This window comes from Balaenoptera physalus (genome assembly GCF_965194825.1).
Source record: "Balaenoptera physalus genome assembly, chromosome: 19".
NCBI lineage: Eukaryota > Metazoa > Chordata > Mammalia > Artiodactyla > Balaenopteridae > Balaenoptera > Balaenoptera physalus.
Window position 1 is genome coordinate 6,174,671 of NC_138900.1, and position 21,873 is coordinate 6,196,543.

Genomic DNA, 21,873 nt, shown 5'->3' on the forward strand with positions numbered 1-21,873 from the left:
TTGTAGGAACATACAGTAATTAAAAAAAATATACAACATTATGAATGTACTAAATGTCACTGAACCATACACTTTAAATGGTTAAGTGTACAGCATGTAAATTTCAACTTAATTTTCTGAAAAAGCTATATGATAATAAATACAGTAGCAAAGGATACACAATAATAAAGATAATAAAAGGATACCCAATCACAAAGATAATAGCAGAGCATACACAATAATAAAAGCAACGGCAAAAGATACATAGTAACAGAAATAATAGCAAAAGATATACAATAATAAAGACAACAGCAGAAGGAAATGAGGGTAAAAGGAAATAAAATAAAGAAGGAAAACAAAAGAAGGGCCTTGGGCTTCCCTGGTGGCGCAGTGGTTGAGAATCTGCATGCCAGTGCAGGGGACACAACTTTGATCCCTGGTCCGGGAAGATCCCACATGCCGCGGAGCAACTAAGCCCGTGAGCCACAGTTACTGAGCCTGCGCGTCTGGAGCCTGTGCTCCGCAACAAGAGAGGCCGCGATAGTGAGAGGCCCGCGCACCGCGATGAGGAGTGGCCCCCGCTCGCCGCAACTGGAGAAAGCCCGCGCGCAGCAACGAAGACCCAAGGCAGCCAAAAATAAATAAATTAAATAAATAAATTAAAAAAAAAAAAAGCGCCTTGTGCCAATGATAAGGTGGCACCAACGAATGCAGTTCCCTCCGTCTGAGGATTAAGAACTCTCTCAGTAAATTAATAAACTTAAAAAAAAATAGCACCTACTTCAGAGGGCTCTGGGGAGGATTGAGTTAACATGTGAGCGCACTCGCTAAGAAGAGCACGTGGTTCTGAGCGAATGCTTACTAAGCGGTAGCTGTCGTTAGTATTATTGTCGTTCTTATTATTGATGCCGTTGTTGTGACGCTCTCTCCAAGGCCCCAGTGCCAGAGCAAGACACCTTGGGTGGCAGCTGCGCATTTGAGAGAATGAGAGGTAACCACCCAAATCCTTCCTGTGCGACAGAAAGTAATGACGTAGCTGAGCTGGACATTCTGACTGCCAGCAAGACCTTAATTCAAGAAGGCCAGCCAGGTGACAGGCTTCTCAGACCGCCCCCCCTCCCTCCCGTCTCCAGGGACTTTGCAGCCACATGCCCTCTCCTTCCTGTTTTTGCCCAGGGGAGTTTTAAAATCCTGTGCAGGAAGGAATTTGGAGGCTGGTGGAGGGAGAGAGGAGGTGAGAAGACCGGGCAAGAGAACAAAGCAAAGAGAGAGAGAGGCGTCGAAGCGATAACAATACTTCCTGTCTTTGGTCCAGCAGATAAAGCCCTTTCATGTCATCTCCCCCAAGGCCCCGGCTGGGGAAATATCAGCTCCCCATTTTACAGAAGTGCAGACCTAGACTAAGGAAAATCCACCGGTGGGCTGACTCCATCCAGGCTGATGGAGACACATTCCTGTATTTCTCTTCTGAGAACCCCCTCAGGGACATGCCCCTCAAGTCTGGAAGGAGCGTCCAGGCCTGCTGAGCCACTGCCCGATTTGTGAGGCCTTGTTTAAGGGACGAGGCTGGACTTCGCAGGCCAACGGGGACAATACGCATATAAGCCCACAGTTCCATTCTAACAAATGCAATGCTAAGATGAAAGAAGCAGACAGGCTGTGAGACGGTTGAGGAGGTCGGAGACCCAGGTCAGGCTTTTTGGAGGAAGGGGTAATGAAGGATAATGTAGCCGTCCCACAGAAATAGGATGGACTCCCCCATCCAAGAATTGGTTCAGATGTCATGATTCGTGATGCCCCACCAGGGGACTTCCCTTGGCGGTCCAGTGGTTAGGACTCCATGCTTTCACTGCAGGGGGCGCGGGTTGGATCCCTGATCAGGGAACAAAGATCTCACGTGGAGCACGGTGTGCACCCCCCCCCGGCCCCCCACCCAAAAGAAACAAACGATCAAACAAACAAAATGATGCCACAGCTGCAGCCAAGGGTCCTTTCTGCCTCTGTGGGGTGACCACAATTGGCGCTGTGGGTGGGGGTCTAGACAGGACCAACACCTTGTCCACTGAAAAAAGAACGCACAACCTCAAAGTTGGGAATTATGTTTTATTCAGCAGACACGCTGAGGACTTGAGTCCGGGAGACAGCCTCTCAGAGAGCTCTGAGGAAGAGCTTCAAAGATGAGGGAGGAACCAGGATATACTGGAGCTTTAGCAACAAAAACCAGAGAGTCAGGAACATCAAGAGATTACTGTTAATTAAAGAAAGCCAACAAACAAACATCTCCAGTTAATGAATTTAATGCTTTTCTATGTATGGGAAGATGCCAGAGTCTGGGCTCATTGAAATCATTCCTTTGATATGCACCTCAGCTATGCAGGGCCAGTATCCTGTTTTTCTCCATCCTGAATCCCGGCAGGGTGCACGGTCGTGGGTGGCAGCAGTGGCTTGGTGGCTTGATGGCTGCAACATCCTTTGTTTACTGATATGGCAGGTGACATCTTTTTGTCCACGACCTCCGAGGTCTTTCTCGTCTTGCTGTCTGGCTCACTGGCCCCGCGGCCATGCATTTTGAACTGTGCTGCTTGCTGCTATATTTGCTGAGACCTAAGGAGACTCTGTTGTAGATTTAACAGACCTAAGTCAGAAGTTTCCATAGTTGGTGTTCAGGAACGGGGCATGGGGCCCTCCTTCCAGTGGCCCTGGGTTGTGCATCTCCAGCCGGGACCTTTGTGCCTCTCTCCTGCCCTGAGGTCGGAGGGTGGGACTCTAAGTTCCAACCCTCCAATCAATTGGTTGGTTCCCCTAGCAGCCGGCCCCTATTTCCTCCCCATCCTGTCACTTCACTAACATAAACTCAAATAGGGTTACTGGGATTTATTATGAATAGCAAAAGATGCTCCTCTTTCCCCTACCACTCGGAAAATTCCAAGAGTTGGGTTTTTTTTAATAAATTGATTTATTTTATTTATTTATTTTTGGCTGCATTGGGTCTTCGCTGCTGCGTGCGGGCTTTCTCTAGTTCCGTCGAGCGGGGGCTACTCTCGGTTACGGTGCACAGGCTTCTCATTGCGGTGGCTTCTCTTGTTGTGGAGCACGGGCTCTAGGCACACGGGCTTCAGTAGTTGTGGCACGCAGGCTCAGTAGTTGTGGCTCGCGGGCTCTAGAGCGCAGACTCAGGAGTTGTGGCGCACGGGCTTAGTTGCTCTGCGGCATGTGGGATCTTCCCAGACCAGGGCTCGAACCCATGTCCCCTGCATTGGCAGGCGGATTCTTAACCACTGCGCCACCAGGGAAGCCCCAGACCCATTTTTCAGATGAACAAATCGAGGACAGAACAAGAGAGTGTCCCAGTGGCCCCCGGTGAATCACAAGATGAGCTGAGCTTTCAAACCCAGTCTGTATGTTTCCAAAAGCTATCCTCTTTCTTTGAAACCTGGAGCAACATTTATATGTTCATCTACTCACACATATACTCATTCAGTCAGTCATTCTTTTGCTCATTCACGTATTTGGATAATGATTAACAGTACAAGTTCTGGAGCCAGTCTGCCTCAGTTCAAACTCCAATTCTGCCTCTTACCAGCTGTGTGACTTTGGGCAAGTGGCTCCATCTAGCTGTGTCTCAGTTTCCACACCTATGATGGTATCCATGCCCTGAGACATCACCCCGTGTGTTGGGATGCCTGAGTCGTCTTTAGGGAATGGGCTTCATAGTGAGCTTATGATGATGCCCAAGAGTAAAGCATGAGGTACAGGGACCTGAGCGCTCCAGGGTCTCCCTGGATGAGGTGGCAAAGGTGCTCAGAGCTTTTTCTGAAAGCAGGAGGTCTGTCCTCTTTGAGTCTCCGGCTACAAAAAGGGATTGACTTTATCCAGAAGCCACAAGCTGAAAGTCTGTGTGTCAGAAGAGAACCACTAAGCAGTCATTCCCCATCCCCACTCCCTGCCGCCCCAGGCAATCACCAACCTGCTTTCTGTCTCCACCAATTTGCCTTTTCTGGATATTTCATATAGATGGGATCACACAGTTTGTGGGCCTTTGTGACTGGCTTCTTTCACTCCACGTAGTGTTTTCAAGGTTCATCCATGTGTAGCACACATCAGTACTTTGTTCCTTTTATAGCTGAATAATAGTCCATAGCACGGATAGACCACTTTTTATTTGTCCATTCATCATTTGATAAACATCGGTTTAACGGGTATGGGGTCTCCTTTGTGGGTGACGAAAATGTTCTGGAATTAGTTGGTGGTGATGGTAGCATAACATTGTTAGTGCAGTGGAATTCACGGCATGGTAGACTTTAAAATGGTTCGAGGGCTGCCCTGGTGGCGCAGTGGTTAAGAATCCGCCTGCCAAGGCAGGGGACACGGGTTCGAGCCCTGGTCTGGGAAGATCCCACATGCCGCGGAGCGACTAGGCCCGTGAGCCACAACTACTGAGCCTGCGCGTCTGGAGCCTGTGCTCCGCAACAGGAGAGGCCGCGATAGTGAGAGGCCCGCGCACCGCGATGAAGAGTGGCCCCCGCTCGCCGCAACTAGAGAAAGCCCTCGCACAGAAACGAAGACCCAACACAGCCAAAAATAAATAATAATTTAAAATAAAAAAAAAAAACTTTCATGGAGTTAGATAAATGGACCTCATATATAATAAGACCTGTGCTCTGAAAGCAGGCAACAGAGTTGATCGTGCATTTAAAAACTTCAGTTAGAACCAGGCTTCCTTGGATCCCAGTTTGGAAACTCCTCTGTCTCCCCTATTTTGAAACCTCTTCCCTTTCCTCATCTTCTTTCTCAGGCTCTCTCTGCCCCTGGTTTCCTTCCCTCTCACTTCCACCCTCTTGCCCCTTCCATGCAACACTCAGGGAGGACTGCCAGGTATCCACCTGCCCCACCCTCCCTGAGGCTTCATTACTGGAGTTGGGGAAGATCCCAGATCACCTTGAATCACTGGTCTCGGGGCTGCTGGCTGGTTTGCAGAGGAGGGGAGGAGGAGAGGGCCTGGGTCTTTCCTCCAGAGCCATACTGGGCCCCCCGCCCCCCCCCCCATTTAACTGTAAATCTCATTAGGTGTCATTAGCCAAGAAGAGTTTCTACGGGATTAGAGGGTGCCCCGCCCCATGTCTACCTTGTCTCCTTCCCTCAACCCAGAAATCGCATGAGCTGGGACAAAGAGAGTTAAGAGCTGTATCAGCTGCTGGTCTGGGACAGACGGACGGAAGGAAGAAGACAGGTGGTGCTGCGTGACAGGTGGCTGAGAGGCCAGGTGAACAGGAGGAGAGTTGACTGGCGGGGTGGTTGGCAGATGAAAAGACAAGCAGGCAGGTGGCCAGACAGATAGCAGAGCAACCGACAGGCTGAGACTGCAGCAGTCACGTGGAGGAGCCGGCAGGCGGAGAAACAAGGTGAGGAGGGAGCAGGCCATCGCCAGTGAGGGGGTAACACTCGGGGGATGGGTACCGAGAGGGATGGGCCCGTGGACCATCCCCTCCTCGTGGAATTGCTGGCGGAAGGGGAGGAGAAAGGGAGGGTCCGCTTGACAGGGAAAAGGAGGGTCCGGTTGCCATCTCTGAGATGCCTCACCTTTTCCCCAGAACCTGGAAGTGGCCCACCATGGTGTCCAGCATCTTTTTTCTCCTGTGTTTTATTGGTGAGTTCCCCAGAAGGCAAGGAACCCTCATGAGGATGCCTGGCACTGAGGAGGGGAGGGAGGGTGATGAGGAGGGGAGCGCTGGGGGGAGGGGGCACACAGGAGTAAGGAGATGGTCCTGCAACAAGAGGGTCTGAGGTTAGACAAGAAGTAGGACTTCTTCACAACGGGCCTGAGGTGGACTTGGCTGGGGATCGGTGGGGTGGAGGGCAGGGGAGGGTCCTGGAATCTGCCCACCCACCCCCAATGTTCCCTCATGTCCCCCTTCCTTCCTATATGGTGTCACCAGTCCAGCATCCCCTGACCCAGTCTGAGCTGTGGACCCATGTCTGACCCAAACTCTTTGTGCAGCTTCAAAGGTTACATCTGGTACCTCTCTGGGCCTCAGTGTTCCCATCTGTAAAATGAGGGGATTGGGCTTTGTAGGTCTGATGCTCTGGATTTTTTTTTTTTTTTTTTCCGAAAGGGAAGTTTCAGACATGGAGAGACAGAGAGATTCGGGGACAGGGAGGCGACACCAGCAGGACAGAGTCCATTCATTGTTCCCCCATTCATTTAGTTGACAGTGTTGATGGCCCAGGCCACCTGCTGGGTGGTGGGAACAGGGCAGTGAATAGGACCAATGGATGTCCCTGCCCCCATGGGCATCACCAGCTAAGAGAAGCAGAAAGTGACACAGATGCAGTGGCACGGAGAGGAGAAATAGGACCAACACTAGAAATGGAAAGATGTCAGTGGAAATAGAGACCAAGAGATGGGAAGAGACAAAGAGAAAGAGAGCAAGGGAATGAACAGCCATCAAGGTGCAGAGCAGCAGAGAGAGGCAGGAGGGTCTGGGAGCCCCAGGCCAGCCCACCCTGCACGTGCTGAGCCTCTGTGACCCCCAGCAGGTACTGGCTGAGCCTGGGGGAACACAGCCTCAGCCAGCTGGACTGGACCGAAAAGATCTGGCACAGTGGCCTCTCCGTGACCCACCCTGGCTGCCAGGCAGCTCTGCAGAACCATGACAATGACCTCCGGCTTCTACAACTGGGCTTCCCTGTCCTCTTGACCTGCAGCATCCAGCCCCTGCCCCTGCCCGCGACCTGAGCAGTGGCTGGCACCAAGTGCCGCATCTCGGGCTGGGGCTCCACCAACCACCCAGGGAGTAAGGGGGTCCCGGGGTCAGGGGTCAGGATTGGCAAAAGTCTGCGGTATAGGGTGAGAGGTCAGGAGTCATGCCATCTCAGAGGAAGGATGGGTAAAGCGTCACACATCAGGATTCATGCTTTGGGGTCTGAGATCATGGTGCATCGGGGTCTTGGGAGTTAAAGAGGTTAAGTGGTTGTGTATGGAGTTAGGAGTCATGGGTCAGGGATGTGGTTAGAGGTCAGAGCGCTGTTTTCAGACTGGAGCAAAAGACATATGTAAGTAGGATCTTGGGGTCATGGGTCAGGTACTCTGATGTTAGTCATTGTAGAGTTGAGGTCATGGGATCCAGATGTTGGCCACAATACGAGGATGGAAACTGGGATTCGATCAAGGATCACTGGTCTCGACTGGGAGCCACAGGGCTTGGTGGGTGGAGCTAGAGGTTAGGGGTCATGGAGTCTGGAGTCAAATATACTAGGATCAGAGGTCACTTTGGAGGATTCAGAGCTGAGGTTGGAGGTTAAGGTGAAGACAAGGAACATGGGGCCAAGAGACAGAAGACATGAGGCCAAATTGGGATCAAAGGGCAATAAGATTGAAGGTCAAAGGTCACAGTAGCTGGGATTGAAGGAGAAAGTCAGGTCTGGATTCACTGTATCTGAGTCGTAGGCTAAAGGTCAGGGAGACTGGGCCAGTGAGTTGAAATCAAGAGCCACTGTGTAATCAAGTCATAATCTGAAATTTAGAGCTTGAAGGATTGGAGTGGAGGTCATAGGGAGGGGGTGGGGTATAGACTTGTATTGGGTTTCCTTGCGAAGAGGGATGTGGCCTCTTCGGGGAGATGAGGGAAGCTTTGCGGGATCCTGCAGCATCCATCTTCCATCCCCAGACCAGCTGTCAGACCGACTCCAATGCCTTAACCTCTCGATCGTCTCTAATGCCACCTGCCGGGCGGCGTTCCCCGGGAGAATCACGGACAACATGGTGTGTGCCGGCGGCATCGCTGGGGAGGACGCCTGCCAGATGAGCGGCTGCAGGCAACATCCAGGACAGAAAGCAGGGGAGGGAGAACTGGGGGGGGGGGGGGGTGGGGAAGGGGGAGAAGGCGAGTCAGGGAAGGGAGATGGGGAGAGAGATCAGGTCAGAAAGAAGGAGAGGCACAGAATGCGGGAGGGAGAGCCAGGGAGTGGAGGACAGAGAGAGGGAGGGCAGAAACAGAGAAGGAAAGATGGGTGGGGCACAAAGGGAGGGAGAGGAAGAGACAAAGACAGACGATGGGGGAGGGAAAGAGGCAGCGGCGTTTGGAGCTCAGGCAGGTAACCGGCTGTCTTTCCAGTTCTGAGTCTTCCCCACACCATCCAGTTGGTGCTGGCCCAAGTAAGAGTGAGAGATTCCAGGATGGAGGAGGAAAGGGGGCTGGAGGACTCTCTCACCCTGTAATTCTGCTACCTTATCCTCCTGGTCCTTCACAGAGGAGGCTGCCCCTCCCTACGGGCCAGGGCCCCAGCCACTGTCCTGGAGGGAACTTTTAAGGAGTCCCGCCCTCCTTCTCTAGGATTGGTCACTGGTACCGGTGCTCTCCTCCCTCATTGGTCAGGGCCCCAGCCATTTTCCTTGACACGGAGTCCCGTCCTCCTTCGCTGGGATTGGTCATTGGTGCCTGTGCTCTCTTCCCCCATTGGTCAGGGCCCACCCATTGTCCTTGCGGGAACCCTCTACCCAGCATAGAGTCCCGCCCTCCTTCCCTGGGGTTGGCCCCTAGGGACAGTGTGTTCTTCTCTATTAGTTAGCCATTGCTGTTGTCCTCTGGGAACTTGTGTGTGCCTTTTTCTCTGCTGGCGAGGCTTGGAGCCACGGTCCTCTAGGCCCAGGAATGGGTGAGGGGGCAGGAGGCTGTGGAGAGGAAAACTGGAAAGGGATTTCTCCCATATTCAGACCATGCTCCTTCTCCTCTGCCTTCCAGGGTGACTCTGGGGGTCCCCTAGTATGCGGAGGAGTCCTTCAGGGTCTGGTGCCCTGGGGATCCGTGGAGCCTTGTGGGCAAGAAGGCATCCCAGGGGTCTACACCAGTATTTGCAAATACGTGGACTGGATCCGGATGGTCATGAGGAACAACTGACCTGCTCCCTCCACCTTCATGCCTCAGCTTGGGGGCCACTTTGACCCTCAGAGCGCCAATACCTCCTCCATCATCACCCCCAGCTCCCACTCTTCTTGGACTGGGGATCTTCTTGCTGGAACTCCAACTCCAGCCAGCCCTTCTAAGACCCATGGTTGGGGGAGGAGGGAGTATGCGACTACCTGGAATAAATCTAACTGGAGGAGGGGCTGTGTCTGTTTGATCCGCTTGCTGGTTGAGATCGGAGGGAGAGTTACCCATCAGCTACCCTACCCACAGGTGTAGAAATAGAGATCAGAGAGGGAGAGGGTTTTCCCTCAGGGGCCACACGGGAATGGACTAGAGAAAGTTACTTATAACAGTAAAAAATTAAGGTCATTTTTCTCCATCTGCCGCAACAGGAACACTGCCTAGAGCTTATAAGCTGAACTGGGACAGGGGTGTGTGCGGACAGGATTGTTGGCTCCAAAATACCAAATGAAAACTGCAAAATCAAAATCCACTACCAGTTAATTAAGTGTCTATAAAACGTAACATTCTTCCAACTAGCCAATTGCAACTTGGCTCAGCTGGAGTTGAGCACCTATTATATTTAATGTGGGTGCGGGTTTGTTTTAATACATCTGCAATGGTGGAGGGTGGGGTGCAGCCTTGGAAAGCAAGAGGACCCAGCCTAGGTCTTAAAATAGTTCTGCCCACCTCTCAGGTTCTGTCTTCACAGCCTCCCCAGGAGTTGGAAAGAGAATTTCTTCTCCCCAATGAACGGAAGGGAAATTTGAGGTGGGAGAGGGTGAGGGGAGACTATGAGAGCTGTGGGAACTTTTGCTGACTGCCTATTGTACTTGGCTCCCCTGGAGTCCTCATCCCAACCCCCTGAGGCAGGGCTGTCACTCCCATCTCACAGATGAAGAAACTGAGCCTCGCCGGGGTGGAGTCTCTCGTCCCACATCACTGTGGTAGGAAGAGGCAGTGCCAGGGTTTGGGGCCAGGGCTGGCTGCTGTCAGAACCCAGGCCTACCCCATAGACTTGCTTCACATCTCGTTAGGGGAGAGAGGAGGGTAAGACAGAGGGAGAGCTAACTGATAACAAACAAGCTGGGAGAAGTAGGGATCGTCACTTGAGTTTTGCAGACGAGGAAATTGAGGTGGCACAGATTTGGGAAGTCATCGGACCTAGGTCACAGAGCAAGTAAGTGCCACAGTTGGATTCTGAGGACCCTGGGGTTCCTGGCAGCCTAAGAGGCTGGCAGAAGGGAGTGGAGGGAAAGGTCGGCAGAGAAGCGAAGCCCAGAGGAGCTCTGGGAGGTGTGGTCCCTGCCCAGGGCTGACTTCCCTTTCCTGGGCCTTGAATCCCACAGGCCCCAACCTGCCTTCCCCACGCTCCTGCCTGCCCCTTCGGCTGGCAGCAGCCCCACCTGTATGACATCCCAGTCCCCCTACCCCGCTCCTTGGAATGATGAAGGGAGGGGCCCAGAAGGGGCCAGGGTCCCACCTGGGCTCGGGCTGTGGGGAGGGAGGGGCTGGGACAAGAGATGCAGAGAGACTGGGAGATGAAGAGGATGGAGGGGGATTTAGACACAGAAGTGAAGGAAGGGAGAGAAAGAGACAGGGATGGAGGCAGGCAGAGACAGAGACACAAAGAAAGATACAAAGGATTAGAGGAGATGTGCAGAGACACTGGGAGAGAAGAACAGAGTTAGACAAAGAGAAAAAGGCCCAGAGATACATAGGAACAGAAAGAAAAATGACACGCACACACATACCCACAAAGAATGATAGAAATGTGGGAGAGGTAAAGAGAGACAGGGAAGGATGCAGACAGACGGACGGACACAGAGGTGTGGGGAAACAGAGAAGCAGAGAGAAGAGGGGCTTGGGGAGGTGACAGTGGCAGGTGGGCAGGGCCGGCCTGGGGAGGGCTCCCACACACCCCGCCCCCAGGGCAATAAGGCAGGGCTAGGAGGCCCAGTCATCCTGGGCCTGCCGGGGGGTGGGGGGTGGTGGGGGGGTGAGGGGGCACCCCTGCCTGCTCGCCTTCCTGGTGCCTCCCGCTCCGAGACCCAGCCTGCCGCGTCTGCCACCACTGCCAGGCCCCCAGAGCTCCAGCCCCAGAGCCCGTGAGTCCAGAAGGGAAGGGAAGGCCCCCCTCCAGGCACCTGCCCTACTGAGCGTGCCAGGCCTCTGCCCCGGCATCATTTCTCCTTCCGCACTGTACTTCTTGGGGTGGGGGGATGGTGTCTCTCTGCCTTGATCTGCGTCTCCAGCAGCTGCCCCCCAACCTCTGTGTCCTCCAACCCCACCTTCCGTCACTGAGTCCAACCCTCCAACCCCACTCCCGCTGGCCAGGGCAGCTAAGGGCACTGGCCCTTCCAGTGACCAGCCCTGCCCTGCTCTGTCTCACTGTTCTTCAAAGGGCCAGGGGTTCAGCAGGGTGGGGGCCAGAGTGATGTCCCAGGCTGAGCCCCCGACTGCACCCCAGGTAGCCTTCAAAGGGCTCACATCAGCCTGGGGTGGTTACTGAATGGAGACTGGTACCCTTTATCCTCCCACCCCAAGTTGCTGGGCCCCAAGTCTCAGGTGGGCAAGAAGGAAAACATTCTCCAAACTGCACCTACGAGGTCCCGTGGCTGACTTAAACAGAGCCAGCCTGTAGCTTGCCCTGGGCAATGCCTTCCCAGCAACTTGGCTGTGAGAGGTTCTAACAGGGATTAGGCCCCTGCAAGGCCACCCTCCATACCAAAGATTTATTTTAAAAGTTTGGAGGTTGGGATGCTGTGTGAGCCAAGGGATTCCTCACACCTGGTTGTTTCTCCCTGGCGGGGGAGCCGGAGCAGGCATGGCGGAGAGAGAGGGCATGAACCAGCCCTAAGTCTCCCCATGGAGTGATTTGGCCCCTTGTCCCTCCTTGTTCCCGGAAGAACCTGGGGCCTGCCCTCCCCGCCTCCAGGCCATGCTGATCCTGCAATTAATCATGTTTGCTCTGGTGACAGGTACGGTGGAGAATGGGGATGGGCAGGGGTCTCCCTCTCGAATCTCTAGGATTCCCAACCCGCTATGGCTATGGTCCTCCTCCCCCATTTCTGGGAGCCGTCTCATGCCCGAGCCCCCTCTTTCGCCCTCACCCTCTCTAGGGCGTGTAGGGGGAGAGACCAGGATCAACAAAGCCTATGAGTGTTCTCCTCATTCCCAGCCGCCCTGGCAGGCGGCTTTGTTCCAGAAGACACGGCTGCTCTGTGGGGCGACCCTCATCGCCCTCAAATGGCTCCTGACAGCAGCCCAGTGCCACAAGCCATGGGTGCGGGGGCAGGGGCGGGGCTGGGAGGGGGCTGGAGATGGAGAGGTGGGTAGAGAAGGGCTTGGGGGTGGGGAGAATGTGTATGGGGTGGGGAAAGTGGGGTCAGAGATGGGTATTGATGATGGGGATTGGGTTGGGATTGAAGATGGAAGGCTGAATGATGTTGGAACTGGCATGGTGTTGGGAATGGGCTTGGATGCTGGGCTGGGGATAAGGTTTTGCTGGGAGATGGGGATGAGTTTGGAAGTGGAGCTATGTTTCTTCATTCTCTTCATCTCGCCCCTTCTCCTCCCCCCCCCCCCATGTCACTCTCTATTTCCTGTCTCTCCTTCCCCTTCCATCTCTGACCACCATTTCTCTCACTTCAGCTGATATGTAGCTCATCTGGGAGAACACAACCTCCAGTGACGGGATGGTTGTGAGCGCACCCGAGCAGCCACTGAGTCCTTCCCCCACCCAGACTTCAACAGCAGCCTGCCCAACAAAGCCCGCTGCCACGACATCATGCTGCTGAAAATGGCGACCCCAGCCTCCATCATCTGGGCTGTGCGACCCACAGTGTGTCATCAGACTGTGTCACTGCTGGCACCCGCTGCCTCATTTCCGACTGGGGCACCACGTCCAGCCCCCAGTGTAGGGGCTCCAGAGAGGAGCATGATGGGGGGTGGGGTGGGGGAAGGTGTTTATGATTGTGGAAGGAAATAGGGAACCAGAGGAACCTTCAAAGATGAGATTCATAGTGATACAAGAGGGTGCTACCTGGAGGTGTCAATAGTGGGATAAGTTGAAAGGAAGAGTGGAAAAGTAAGGGCTGGGGAGGGTGGAGACAAAAGTTTGGGCCTTGGATTCAGGCAGACATGATGTGTAATTCCAGATCCACAACCTGCTAGTTGTAGGTCCTTAGGCAAGTGGCTTCACCTCTCTGAACCTTGGTTTTCTTCTCTATAAAATGAGAATAATCACATCCACCTACTAGAGCTGGATTAGAGATAATGTTTATAGAGCAACTGGCATAAAGAATTTTACTTGATAGCGTTACCGTTGCTACGGTTACAAGCAGAGAGGTGAGTTGACTGCAAGCAAGCAGGATAGGAACCGGATTCAGAGCAAGGTCCCTGGTTCTCCGCTGGGTTCAGAGCAAGCCCTGCAGTGTGGGGAAGGGGACCAAAGGGATCTAATTTTCTGTGCCCCCTCATGTCATTTCTACAGTGCACCTTGCCCATACCTGGCGATGTGCCAACGTCACCATCCTCCAGCACAAGGGGTGTGAGGACGCCTACCCTGGGAACATCCCGGACACCATGGGATGTGCCAGCGTTCGAGAAGAGGGCAAGGACTCCTGCCAGGTCAGAGGGCAGGGCCTGGGTCTCCAATCACATTTCCATTCCCACCTCCAACCTCAACTGTGTCTTCATCTACACCCACAATCTCAGCCCCAACCTCAACGCCACTTCCCCCTGCAACCCCAAATCCATCTCCACTCCCAGGTGCCACTTCTAACGTAAACACAGTTTCCAGCTCCATTCCGAGTCCCACCCCTATTTCCAACCCTAACCATCCCCAAATCAATTTTCGACCCTAACCCCATCTTTGTTCTCACCCATAACTCTAACCTCATCCTCAATCCCGTTGCCAACCCCATCTTCAACCTCCACCTCACTTCCAACACAATTCCCCCCTCCTCCCTAACACCATGCCCAACCCTTTCCCCTCTCCTGAGGCCTCCCCTCCTCTCTGACTGGTTCTCTTCCTCCCCATCTCCAGGGTGATTCTGGGGGCCCACTGGTCTATAATGGGTCTCTTCAAGGCATCATCTCCTGGGGCCAGGATCCATGTGCTGTCAGCAGAAAGCCCAGGGTTTACACAAAGGTCTGCAAATATGTGGACTGGATCCGGAAGACTATAGAGAACAATTAGCCAGGACCAGATCATCACGGCCCAATCCCCTCATCCCTGCTTGGTGCTGTGGTACCTGTTCATTCTGTTAATAATGAAGCCTGAGCCAGGACCCCTTTATGTACTTTTCTGGGGGCCTTCTTGACTATGAGAGATGCTGTACTTTAATAATCAATTTGGAGTTTGGAGTTAGGAGACCTGGGTTCTACTCCTGCCTCATACTAACTTGTGACTCTGGGAGTGAAAATAGTTGTTTGGTTCACTGTTGTACCTCCCGTCTCAAACACAATTCCTGGCACACACCAAGGTTTCAATAAATATTTACTAGGGCTTCCCTGGTGGCGCAGTGGTTGAGAATCTGCCTGCCAATGCAGGGGACACGGGTTCGAGCCCTGGTCTGGGAAGATTCCCACATGCTGCGGAGCAGCTGGGCCCGTGAGCCACAACTACTGAGCCTGTGCTCTAGAGCCCGTGCTCCACAATAGGAGAGGCCGTGATAGTGAGAGGCCCGCGCACCGCGATGAAGAGTGGCCCCCACTTGCCACAACTAGAGAAAGCCCTCGCACAGAAACGAAGACCCAACACAGCCATAAATAAATAAATAAATAAAAATTAAAAAAAAAAAAAATAAAGAATCTGCCTGCCAATGCAGGGGGCACGGCTTTGAGCCCGGGTTCGAGCCCTGGTCCGAGAAGATCCCACATGCTGTGGAGCAACTAAGCCCGTGCGACACAACCACTGAAGCCCGCATGCCACAACTACTGAAACGGGCGCACCTAGAGAGAGAAGCCACCGCAACGAGAAGCCCGCACACCACAGTGAAGAGTAGACCCTGCTTGCCGCAACTGGAAAAAGCCCGCGCGCAGCAATGAAGACCCAACGCAGCCAAAAATAAGTAGATTAAAAAAAAAAAAAAGGACTCCTTTCCTTATCTGTAAAATCGTGCATGCAAAAATATGATAGCACACAAAGTCAGTCAGCCTGCACATAGCTAAGACCCAATAAAAGGCAGCTATCATTGTTTTCTTTCCAACCTCTGCAATAGGTAGTTCATCAAGACCTGCGCAGGTCAGTACAGTAGCCACTAACCACATATGGCTATTTAAATTAAAATTGCCTAAAATCAGAAATGTAATTCTTCGCCTAGAGGGGTGGTATAGGGAGGGTGGGAGGGAGACGCAAGAGGGAGGGGATATGGGGATATATGTATATGTGTAGCTGTTCACTTTGTTATACAGCAGAAACTAACACAACATTGTAAAGCAACTAAACTCCAATAACGATGTTAAAAAATTTTTTTTAAATTTTTTTAATTAAAAAAAATAAATGTAATTCCTCAGTTGCACTCGCCACATATCAAAAGCTCTATAGCCACATGTGGCTGGTGGCTACCGTGTTGGATAGCACAAACGGAGCATTTCCATCATGGCGGAAAGTTCAACTGAACGGCGCTGTGCTGGACAACCTCGAGAGTTAACTGACTTCTCGCTGGAGAATATGCTCACAAATAGTCCAGGACTCAGGGTCTCTTCTGATGTTCTGCTCACCTTGCAGGGGAGGTAGTTGGCATGAGCAGTAAAAGCCCAGAGCTGGAACTGGGCCTCTGGGTTGTTAAATGGACTTGCTGTGTGACCTCCTGTGAGTCACTGCCCTCTCTGATCCTCCCATTCCTCACCTGAAATGAGGGAGCTGGCGGAAGTGACATTGATGCCCCTTGTAGCTTTTGGCCTCCTGTGATTCACCGGCCTGTGTGTCACCTGGAGACACGCAGATGGCAGGAAGTATGTGAAGTGACCACACATGATGCAGAACCTCCCCCAGCACACATGGGCTAGTCGCTGGGACACACAGGACGCTGCTCTGGCCGTGGATGAGGGTTCAAGCACAAAGCATCCCTCTGGGTCTGCATCTGCCTCTTCCCTCTCTGTGTTTTCTTTCCCGTGTTTGTGTGTGTCTCTTGCACCTACTCTTTCCTTCAATCTATCTTCTCTCTCTGCCTCCCTCTTTCAGGGTCAGCATTCTGGCTTTTCTCATTATGCCACCCTAGGTATGCACGTCCCTGTTTATTTATTTTCCTCTCTCTCGTTTACAATCATCTGTCTCCGACACTATCCCCGCGACCCCCACGGCCCCTGGGGATGTGGCACCCTCTTTCCCCATCTGCGAAGACTTCTTGGAACAGGGACCTGGGGAATCTCCATGAAATCCATCTCTAAAAAGGGTGTTTCGGGCACTGGGAGAAGCCTGTATTCCCAGGCCCCTCCCAGAGCAGGAATCTGGGGCCCAGGTTGGGTGCCAGCCTCACCCAGGGCATAATTAGGGAGAGGGAAAGGGAGGAGGTGAATCCTTGAGGGCAGGGTGGGGAAACGGGCTCTTCGGGATTAAAAGGGAGGGCCTGGAAGGGGTCCCTGGGCAGAGGATTCCGGCGGCCCACACGGCAGGATTGAGGCACTTCTTCCCCTCCACGACTCCCAGGTGAGCGGCGTGCACCTCACCTTGGTTGGGGTGGGTCTCGAGAGCACAGGTGGGGACCCTCGGGCAGGAGACTTGTTCGAGCCTTAGTTTCCTTATCTACGGGACGCACTTCGGAGCCTCGAATCCCCAGCCCACCTGTGAAGGTAGGCGAAAGCCGAAGCGCTGAGAGGCTGGCAGCCGGGACAGCCCCGGCCAGGAGAGCGCTCCCCTCGGGCGTAGGGAGAGCAGGAGGACGCCAGGGCGGTGGCGTTAGGGTCTTTGCGCCCATCACGCCTGTGCAGGCCCCGATCGCCCGTCTGCCCCACCCCTGCGTTTGTCGGCCGCGAGTTAAACGGGTCCCCGCGGGCTGGGGTGGCCCAGGATGGGCGGACGGGCGTGGCAGGCTGGGGTCTCTGACCCGGCAAGTGTTTTGAACCGTCCCCCGGCCCTCCCCCCTACCCCAGCCTAGGTCCTGGCCATGAGACCCTCACACCTCCACCTCTCCGCCGCCGCCGGTCCTTGGGGCCTCGAGAACCTTCTGCTGCCGCTACTGATGACGCAACTCTGGGGTGAGGCCGGGGCAGGGCTCGGCGGGAGGCGCCGGACACCGGGGGCGATGGCAGAGTGGGCTCTTATCACCAAGCCCCGCACACTTCTCCTCCCCTTGGGACCCCAGCGCTCACCCACAGATCCGGAGAAGCCCAGCCCCAAGTCGGACCCGCCCCTCTTCTAGCTGCGCCCTAGGTATCCCGCCCCCTTCACTCTTCCGGGATCCGTACTCCCCCTTTCTCCTCGCCGCGTCCTTTCCCCGCCCCTTCTTACTTCGCCCTATTTTACCCCAAGTCTTGCCTTAGAGTCTCCTGCCCTCGCCCCTTCTTCCGGCGAGTTGCGTTATTCCCACCCCTACTTTCACCCACCGGGAGCTGCTTTCTATCCCCGCCCCTTTCCGCCCCGCCCACCTTAGCCCCGCCCCTTCTGCCCCGCCTCGTTGCACTCCCGACCTCTTCCAGCTCTCTGCAGCGCCCCTGCTCCTCCAGACCCAACCTGTTAGGTCTCCTTCCTCCATTCTTATCCCCGCCTCCTTGCCCTTTCACGCCGTTCTTCTCCGCCCACTTCCATTCGGTTCCTTCAGGATCCCCAATTTCCACACACACCCTCGGGTTCAGGCTGTGCCCCCCCGAAGCCCCGTCCCATGAACCCCACTCGGATCCCAAGCCCACTGCTTGCCCTGCTGTCCTGCCTGCTCTGATCTCCACCTCCTTTCTTTCTCCAGTCGCGGAGGCTCTGCTGCTCCCCGGAAACGACACACTGTCGCGCTCCAGGGCCTTCGGCGGCACTTGCCCTCGCAGCTCGCAGCCCTGGCAGGTGTCCCTCTTCGATGGCTTCTCGTTCCACTGCGCCGGCGTCCTGGTGGACAGGAGTTGGGTGCTCACGGCTGCGCACTGCGGGAACAACAAGTAGGGAGAGCTCCTCAGGGACGCTACGCAGGGGCTGTGGAGGCAGGCCCCGGGGAGGCGGCTGGAAGGGCTGGGGCACTTGAGGGTATGGAACTGCCAGCTCGATGTGGGGTCGGTCCTGGAGGGCTTCCTGTAGGAGGAGAGGTGGGGTTGTGCTGTGGCCACGAGGGGGCAGTGTGGTCTTTCTCAGCGTTTCTGGGCCCATCCAGAGCCACTGACCAGCTGATTCTGCTAGGGTTCCGTTTAGGTGTAGATAGTTGTGTGCAGCAGACGGAAGTCAGGATCTGGTGTGGTTAGGACTTTAGAACTAAAAGAAATTGTTCATCTCATGAGTCCCCACTGAGGGAGGAAGAAAAGGGTAGGTTTACCAAGGTAGACCCTCTGCCCTCAATTCCTGCAGAACTTAGGGACCCAAACACCTGATCACTCTTCCCCATGTGCCCCCAGATCAGGTCTCCAGCTCCCTTCTCCCCTACCCACTCCTCCCTCAGACCCAGGAGTCTGGGTCCCCAGCCCTCTCCTCCATCAGATCCAAGAATCTAGGCCCCCAGCCCCTCCTCCCTCAGACCCAGGAGTCTCAGCCCCCAGGCCCCTCCCCTGCCAGGACCCAAGTGTCTATCCCCACCCCACTGCCTGTACCCTCCTTCCCAGGGACTCAGGCTTCAGTCTCAGTCCCAGTGAAGGCTTTGCATCCATAAGACTCTTCCCTCCCCAGGCCTCTGTGGGCTCGAGTTGGGGATGACCACCTGCTGCTTCTCCAGGGAGAGCAGCTCCGCAGGACCTCTCTTCCTGTTATCCACCCCAAGTACCGCAAGGGCTCGGGCCCCCTCCTGCCCGGGCGAACAGATGAACATGACCTCATGCTGCTGCGTCTGACCTGGCCCGCTGTGCTGGGGTCTCGAATCCAGCCTCTACGCCTGCCCTATCACTGTGCCCAGCCCGGAGACCAGTGCCAGGTCGCTGGCTGGGGCACCACAACCTCCCAAAAAGGCAAGAGCTGGGGGCCCTGGGGGCTGTATCTTGGGGAAGGAGGACGAGGGACCTGGACTCCTGGGCCTGAGGGAGTGGGGGTTGGGAGCCTGGGGCCTGGGTTGGGAACAGTCTGGGTATCTGGGCTCCTGGATCCTGGAGGATTGGGGGCTGGACCCCAGGATTACCTGATGTTTTCTCCCATCAGTGAAGTACACCAAGGGCCTGAGTTGCTCCATGGTCACTATCCTGAGCCCTGAAGAGTGTGAGGTCTTCTATCCTGGTGTGGTCACCAACAACATGATGTGTGCAGGACTCAACAAGGATCAGGACCCCTGCCTGGTAGGAACTGGCCAGAGAGGGTCTCTGACTCATGGGAACAGCATAGGGAGGTTATGGGAAAACAGACATCCCCAACCCCATAGCCACTCCCAGCCCAACTTCATCCCCGCGTGCAGCACTATCCCATTCCTACCCCAACATCAGCCCCATGTCCAACTCTACCTCCTTGGGTCCACCTTCTCATGCCCAACCCTGTCCCCAAGTCTACTCTCAAGCCCATTCCCAGCCCCCTTCCCACCCCATCCTCAACCACATTCCCACCCTCAAGCCATGCCTAAACCCCTACCCCAGCCCTATCTCTAGATCCAGCTCCATCCCTCACTTACCAAGAACTACAATCCCAGCTCCATCCCTCACCTGCCAAGAACTACAATCCCAACTCCATCCCTCACCTGCCAAGAACTACAATCCCAGCTCCATCGACTCAACATTCTCATCCCCCACCCAATGCCCCCAAACCCCAAGTCCAACTCCATCACCGCCCCATCCCACCCCCAACCCCATCCCAACCTCATCCTTATCCCAACCCAGCTCCAACCCTACCCAACACCTCCCTTCCCCATCACTACCCCAGACCCCCCAAGTGGCAGCCTTTCCACTGGTGTATTTATTTGATCTCTCCTTCCTCCCACCCCCAGAGTGACTCGGGTGGCCCTCTGGTCTGTGATGGGACCCTTCAGGGCATCCTTTCATGGGGCGCTTACCCCTGCGTCTCTGGTCAGCATCCAGCTGTCTACACCAAGATCTGCAAATACCGCGACTGGATAGAGAAAATTATCCGCTCCAACTGACCCAAAGGCCCTGCAACTGCTTCGCCATCTGCCGTCTTCCCCCTTCCTCCCCTCCTTCCCCCGCAGACAGCTGGACTCTCCCCCTGCCCCACTCAAACTTCTGTCGCCCATCCACACCTATTAACATCTCTCGTCTTCCCTCATGCCTCCTGCCCACTGCTGTTCTCTGCCCGCGTTGAAGCCAAGATGCAGAAAGTGGAGGCAAAGTTTTGTTCATGAGAAACGAGGAAGCCGGTGGTCACTAGTCTCTGAGAGAAGTTATCAATTACCCAACCTGGCTTCCTCCACCACTCCCTGCTGTGGGACCTTGGGCAAGCCAAGCATCTTCTCTGAGCCTCAGTTTCCACACCTGGAAAATGGGAACAATGAAGCGTGTACCTCATAAACGTGTTATGAAGAGACTATAACGTGTGTGTAGATTGTTATGGTAATTGTCATGCAAAGTACTAACACAGTGGGTAGTGAGTTCTGATTAAATGGCAACAGGTCCTGGTGGGAATGTGTGTGATTTTGTGTCCTGGGGAGAAAAGCACAGGGGTACCCTACAATCTCAACCCCCCATACCATCCCCATCCCCATCCCTCAGGGCTGATGGGAGAATTGCATTCCTCACCCTCCTGTCAAGTTCCATGAAGCACCTCTTAACCACTTCCTTCTTCCCTCCCACTGTTTCCCATGTCTGGGTCTACCCACCACCTGTTCCTCCTGTCTCAGGAGGAACTGGGCTGTCTCTGAGTCATCTGGTACCTTCTGTGCCTTCCTGGGGCCACTGGAACTCAAGGGACCTCACCCTGCACCCATCTCAGCCTCTAAGACCAGAGGACCTCACCTCACTTCAGTTGCTAAGTTTATGCAAAGAAGCCCTCTGAAATTTAGGGGAAATTTTTTGGTTTCTCTGTTAGATCCATCCCCATCCCCTCACCTACTACCGGCTCCAATTCCAGCTCTACCACATCTCCATTCTCATTCCCTGATCCAACACCCAGACACCCGAAGTCCAACTCCATCCCCACCCCCATCCCAAATTGGCTTTGAAATTTTGTCCTGAAAATTGGGCTCAGGGGTTCTTGTTCTCTCCCTGAAACTGTCGCTGTGTAAATATTCCTGTGCCAGGGGCTATTATACACGGAATCCAGGCAAAGCTAACAGAAGTTTCAGTGTCTCCGCTTAGCCCAGACTTTGGAGCGGTAACATATGCACAGTAGAAATTTTCCATCCAGCACAGGTTGTTTTGTCCACTACCCCCCCGCCCTTTTTTTTTTTTAGCGAGGCTTGTGGGATCTTAGTTCCCTGACCAGGGATCAAACCCGGGCCCTTGGCAGTGAGAGCATGGAGTCCTAACCACTGGACCACCAGGGAATTCCCTGTTTCCCCTTTCAAACACCAATTTATTTATTTATTTATTTATTTATTTATTTATTTATTTTTAAATACAGTCTTTCAGTTTCATTTTATTATTTTTATTTTTTAATATTTATTTATTTATTTATTTATTTATTTATTTTTGGCTGCGTTGGGTCTTCGTTGCTGTGTGCGGGCTTCCTCTGGTTGCGGCGAGCAGGGGCTACTCTTCGTTACGCGGGCTTCTCATTGCGGTGGCTTCTCTTGTTGGCGGAGCGTGGGCTGTAGGCGCGTGGGCTTTAGTTGTTGTGGCTCGTGGGCTCAGTAGTTGTGGCACGTAGGCTGTAGAGTGCAGGCTCAGTAGTTGTGGCGCACGGGCGTAGTTGCTCTGTGGCATGTGGGATCTTCCCAGACCAAGGCTCGAACCCGTGTCCCCTGCACTGGCAGGTGGG

At 54.2% G+C, this 21,873-nt stretch overlaps 3 protein-coding genes across 4 annotated transcripts; all 3 read left to right on the forward strand.

Moving 5' to 3' along the window:
* Nucleotides 1–6,346: 6,346 nt before the first annotated feature.
* Nucleotides 6,347–9,081, forward strand: LOC309649633 (kallikrein-12-like; the record flags this gene model as incomplete). Its single annotated transcript, XM_082439787.1, is given in 5 exon segments — nucleotides 6,347–6,356; nucleotides 6,498–6,712; nucleotides 6,716–6,773; nucleotides 7,647–7,780; nucleotides 8,721–9,081. Coding segments are annotated over 5 exon segments (573 nt in total). The 3' UTR covers nucleotides 8,877–9,081.
* A 1,929-nt stretch (nucleotides 9,082–11,010) lies between these two features.
* On the forward strand, nucleotides 11,011–14,702 carry LOC309648853 (kallikrein-11-like). Its single transcript, XM_082437994.1, is given in 6 exon segments — nucleotides 11,011–12,171; nucleotides 12,544–12,576; nucleotides 12,580–12,724; nucleotides 12,727–12,804; nucleotides 13,381–13,517; nucleotides 13,936–14,702. Coding segments are annotated over 6 exon segments (891 nt in total). The 5' UTR covers nucleotides 11,011–11,826; the 3' UTR covers nucleotides 14,089–14,702.
* A 1,682-nt stretch (nucleotides 14,703–16,384) lies between these two features.
* Nucleotides 16,385–20,569, forward strand: KLK10 (kallikrein related peptidase 10). Of its 2 annotated transcripts, XM_082437970.1 has the most exons (6): nucleotides 16,385–16,542; nucleotides 16,986–17,090; nucleotides 17,795–17,978; nucleotides 18,694–18,968; nucleotides 19,156–19,289; nucleotides 19,928–20,569. In XM_082437970.1, exons 2-6 carry the CDS (start codon nucleotides 17,000–17,002, stop codon nucleotides 20,078–20,080), a joined length of 837 nt encoding a protein of 278 aa, XP_082294096.1. In that variant the 5' UTR covers nucleotides 16,385–16,542; nucleotides 16,986–16,999; the 3' UTR covers nucleotides 20,081–20,569. The 2 variants fall into 2 exon arrangements, 1 of the variants encoding a protein (XP_082294096.1); XR_014256837.1 differs by lacking the exon at nucleotides 16,385–16,542 and adding an exon at nucleotides 16,549–16,685 and having other exon boundaries at nucleotides 18,694–19,289; nucleotides 19,928–20,064.
* The last annotated feature ends 1,304 nt before the right edge of the window (nucleotides 20,570–21,873 follow it).

Bases quoted from the DNA above. Each gene is read 5' to 3' on its own strand.
- KLK10 (XM_082437970.1), top strand. From the start codon at position 17,000: ATGAGACCCTCACACCTCCACCTCTCCGCCGCCGCCGGTCCTTGGGGC. The intron at 17,979-18,693 runs GTAGGGAGAGCT...TTCCCTCCCCAG, and splicing joins GCGCACTGCGGGAACAACAA to GCCTCTGTGGGCTCGAGTTG. The intron at 19,290-19,927 runs GTAGGAACTGGC...TCCCACCCCCAG, and splicing joins AGGATCAGGACCCCTGCCTG to AGTGACTCGGGTGGCCCTCT.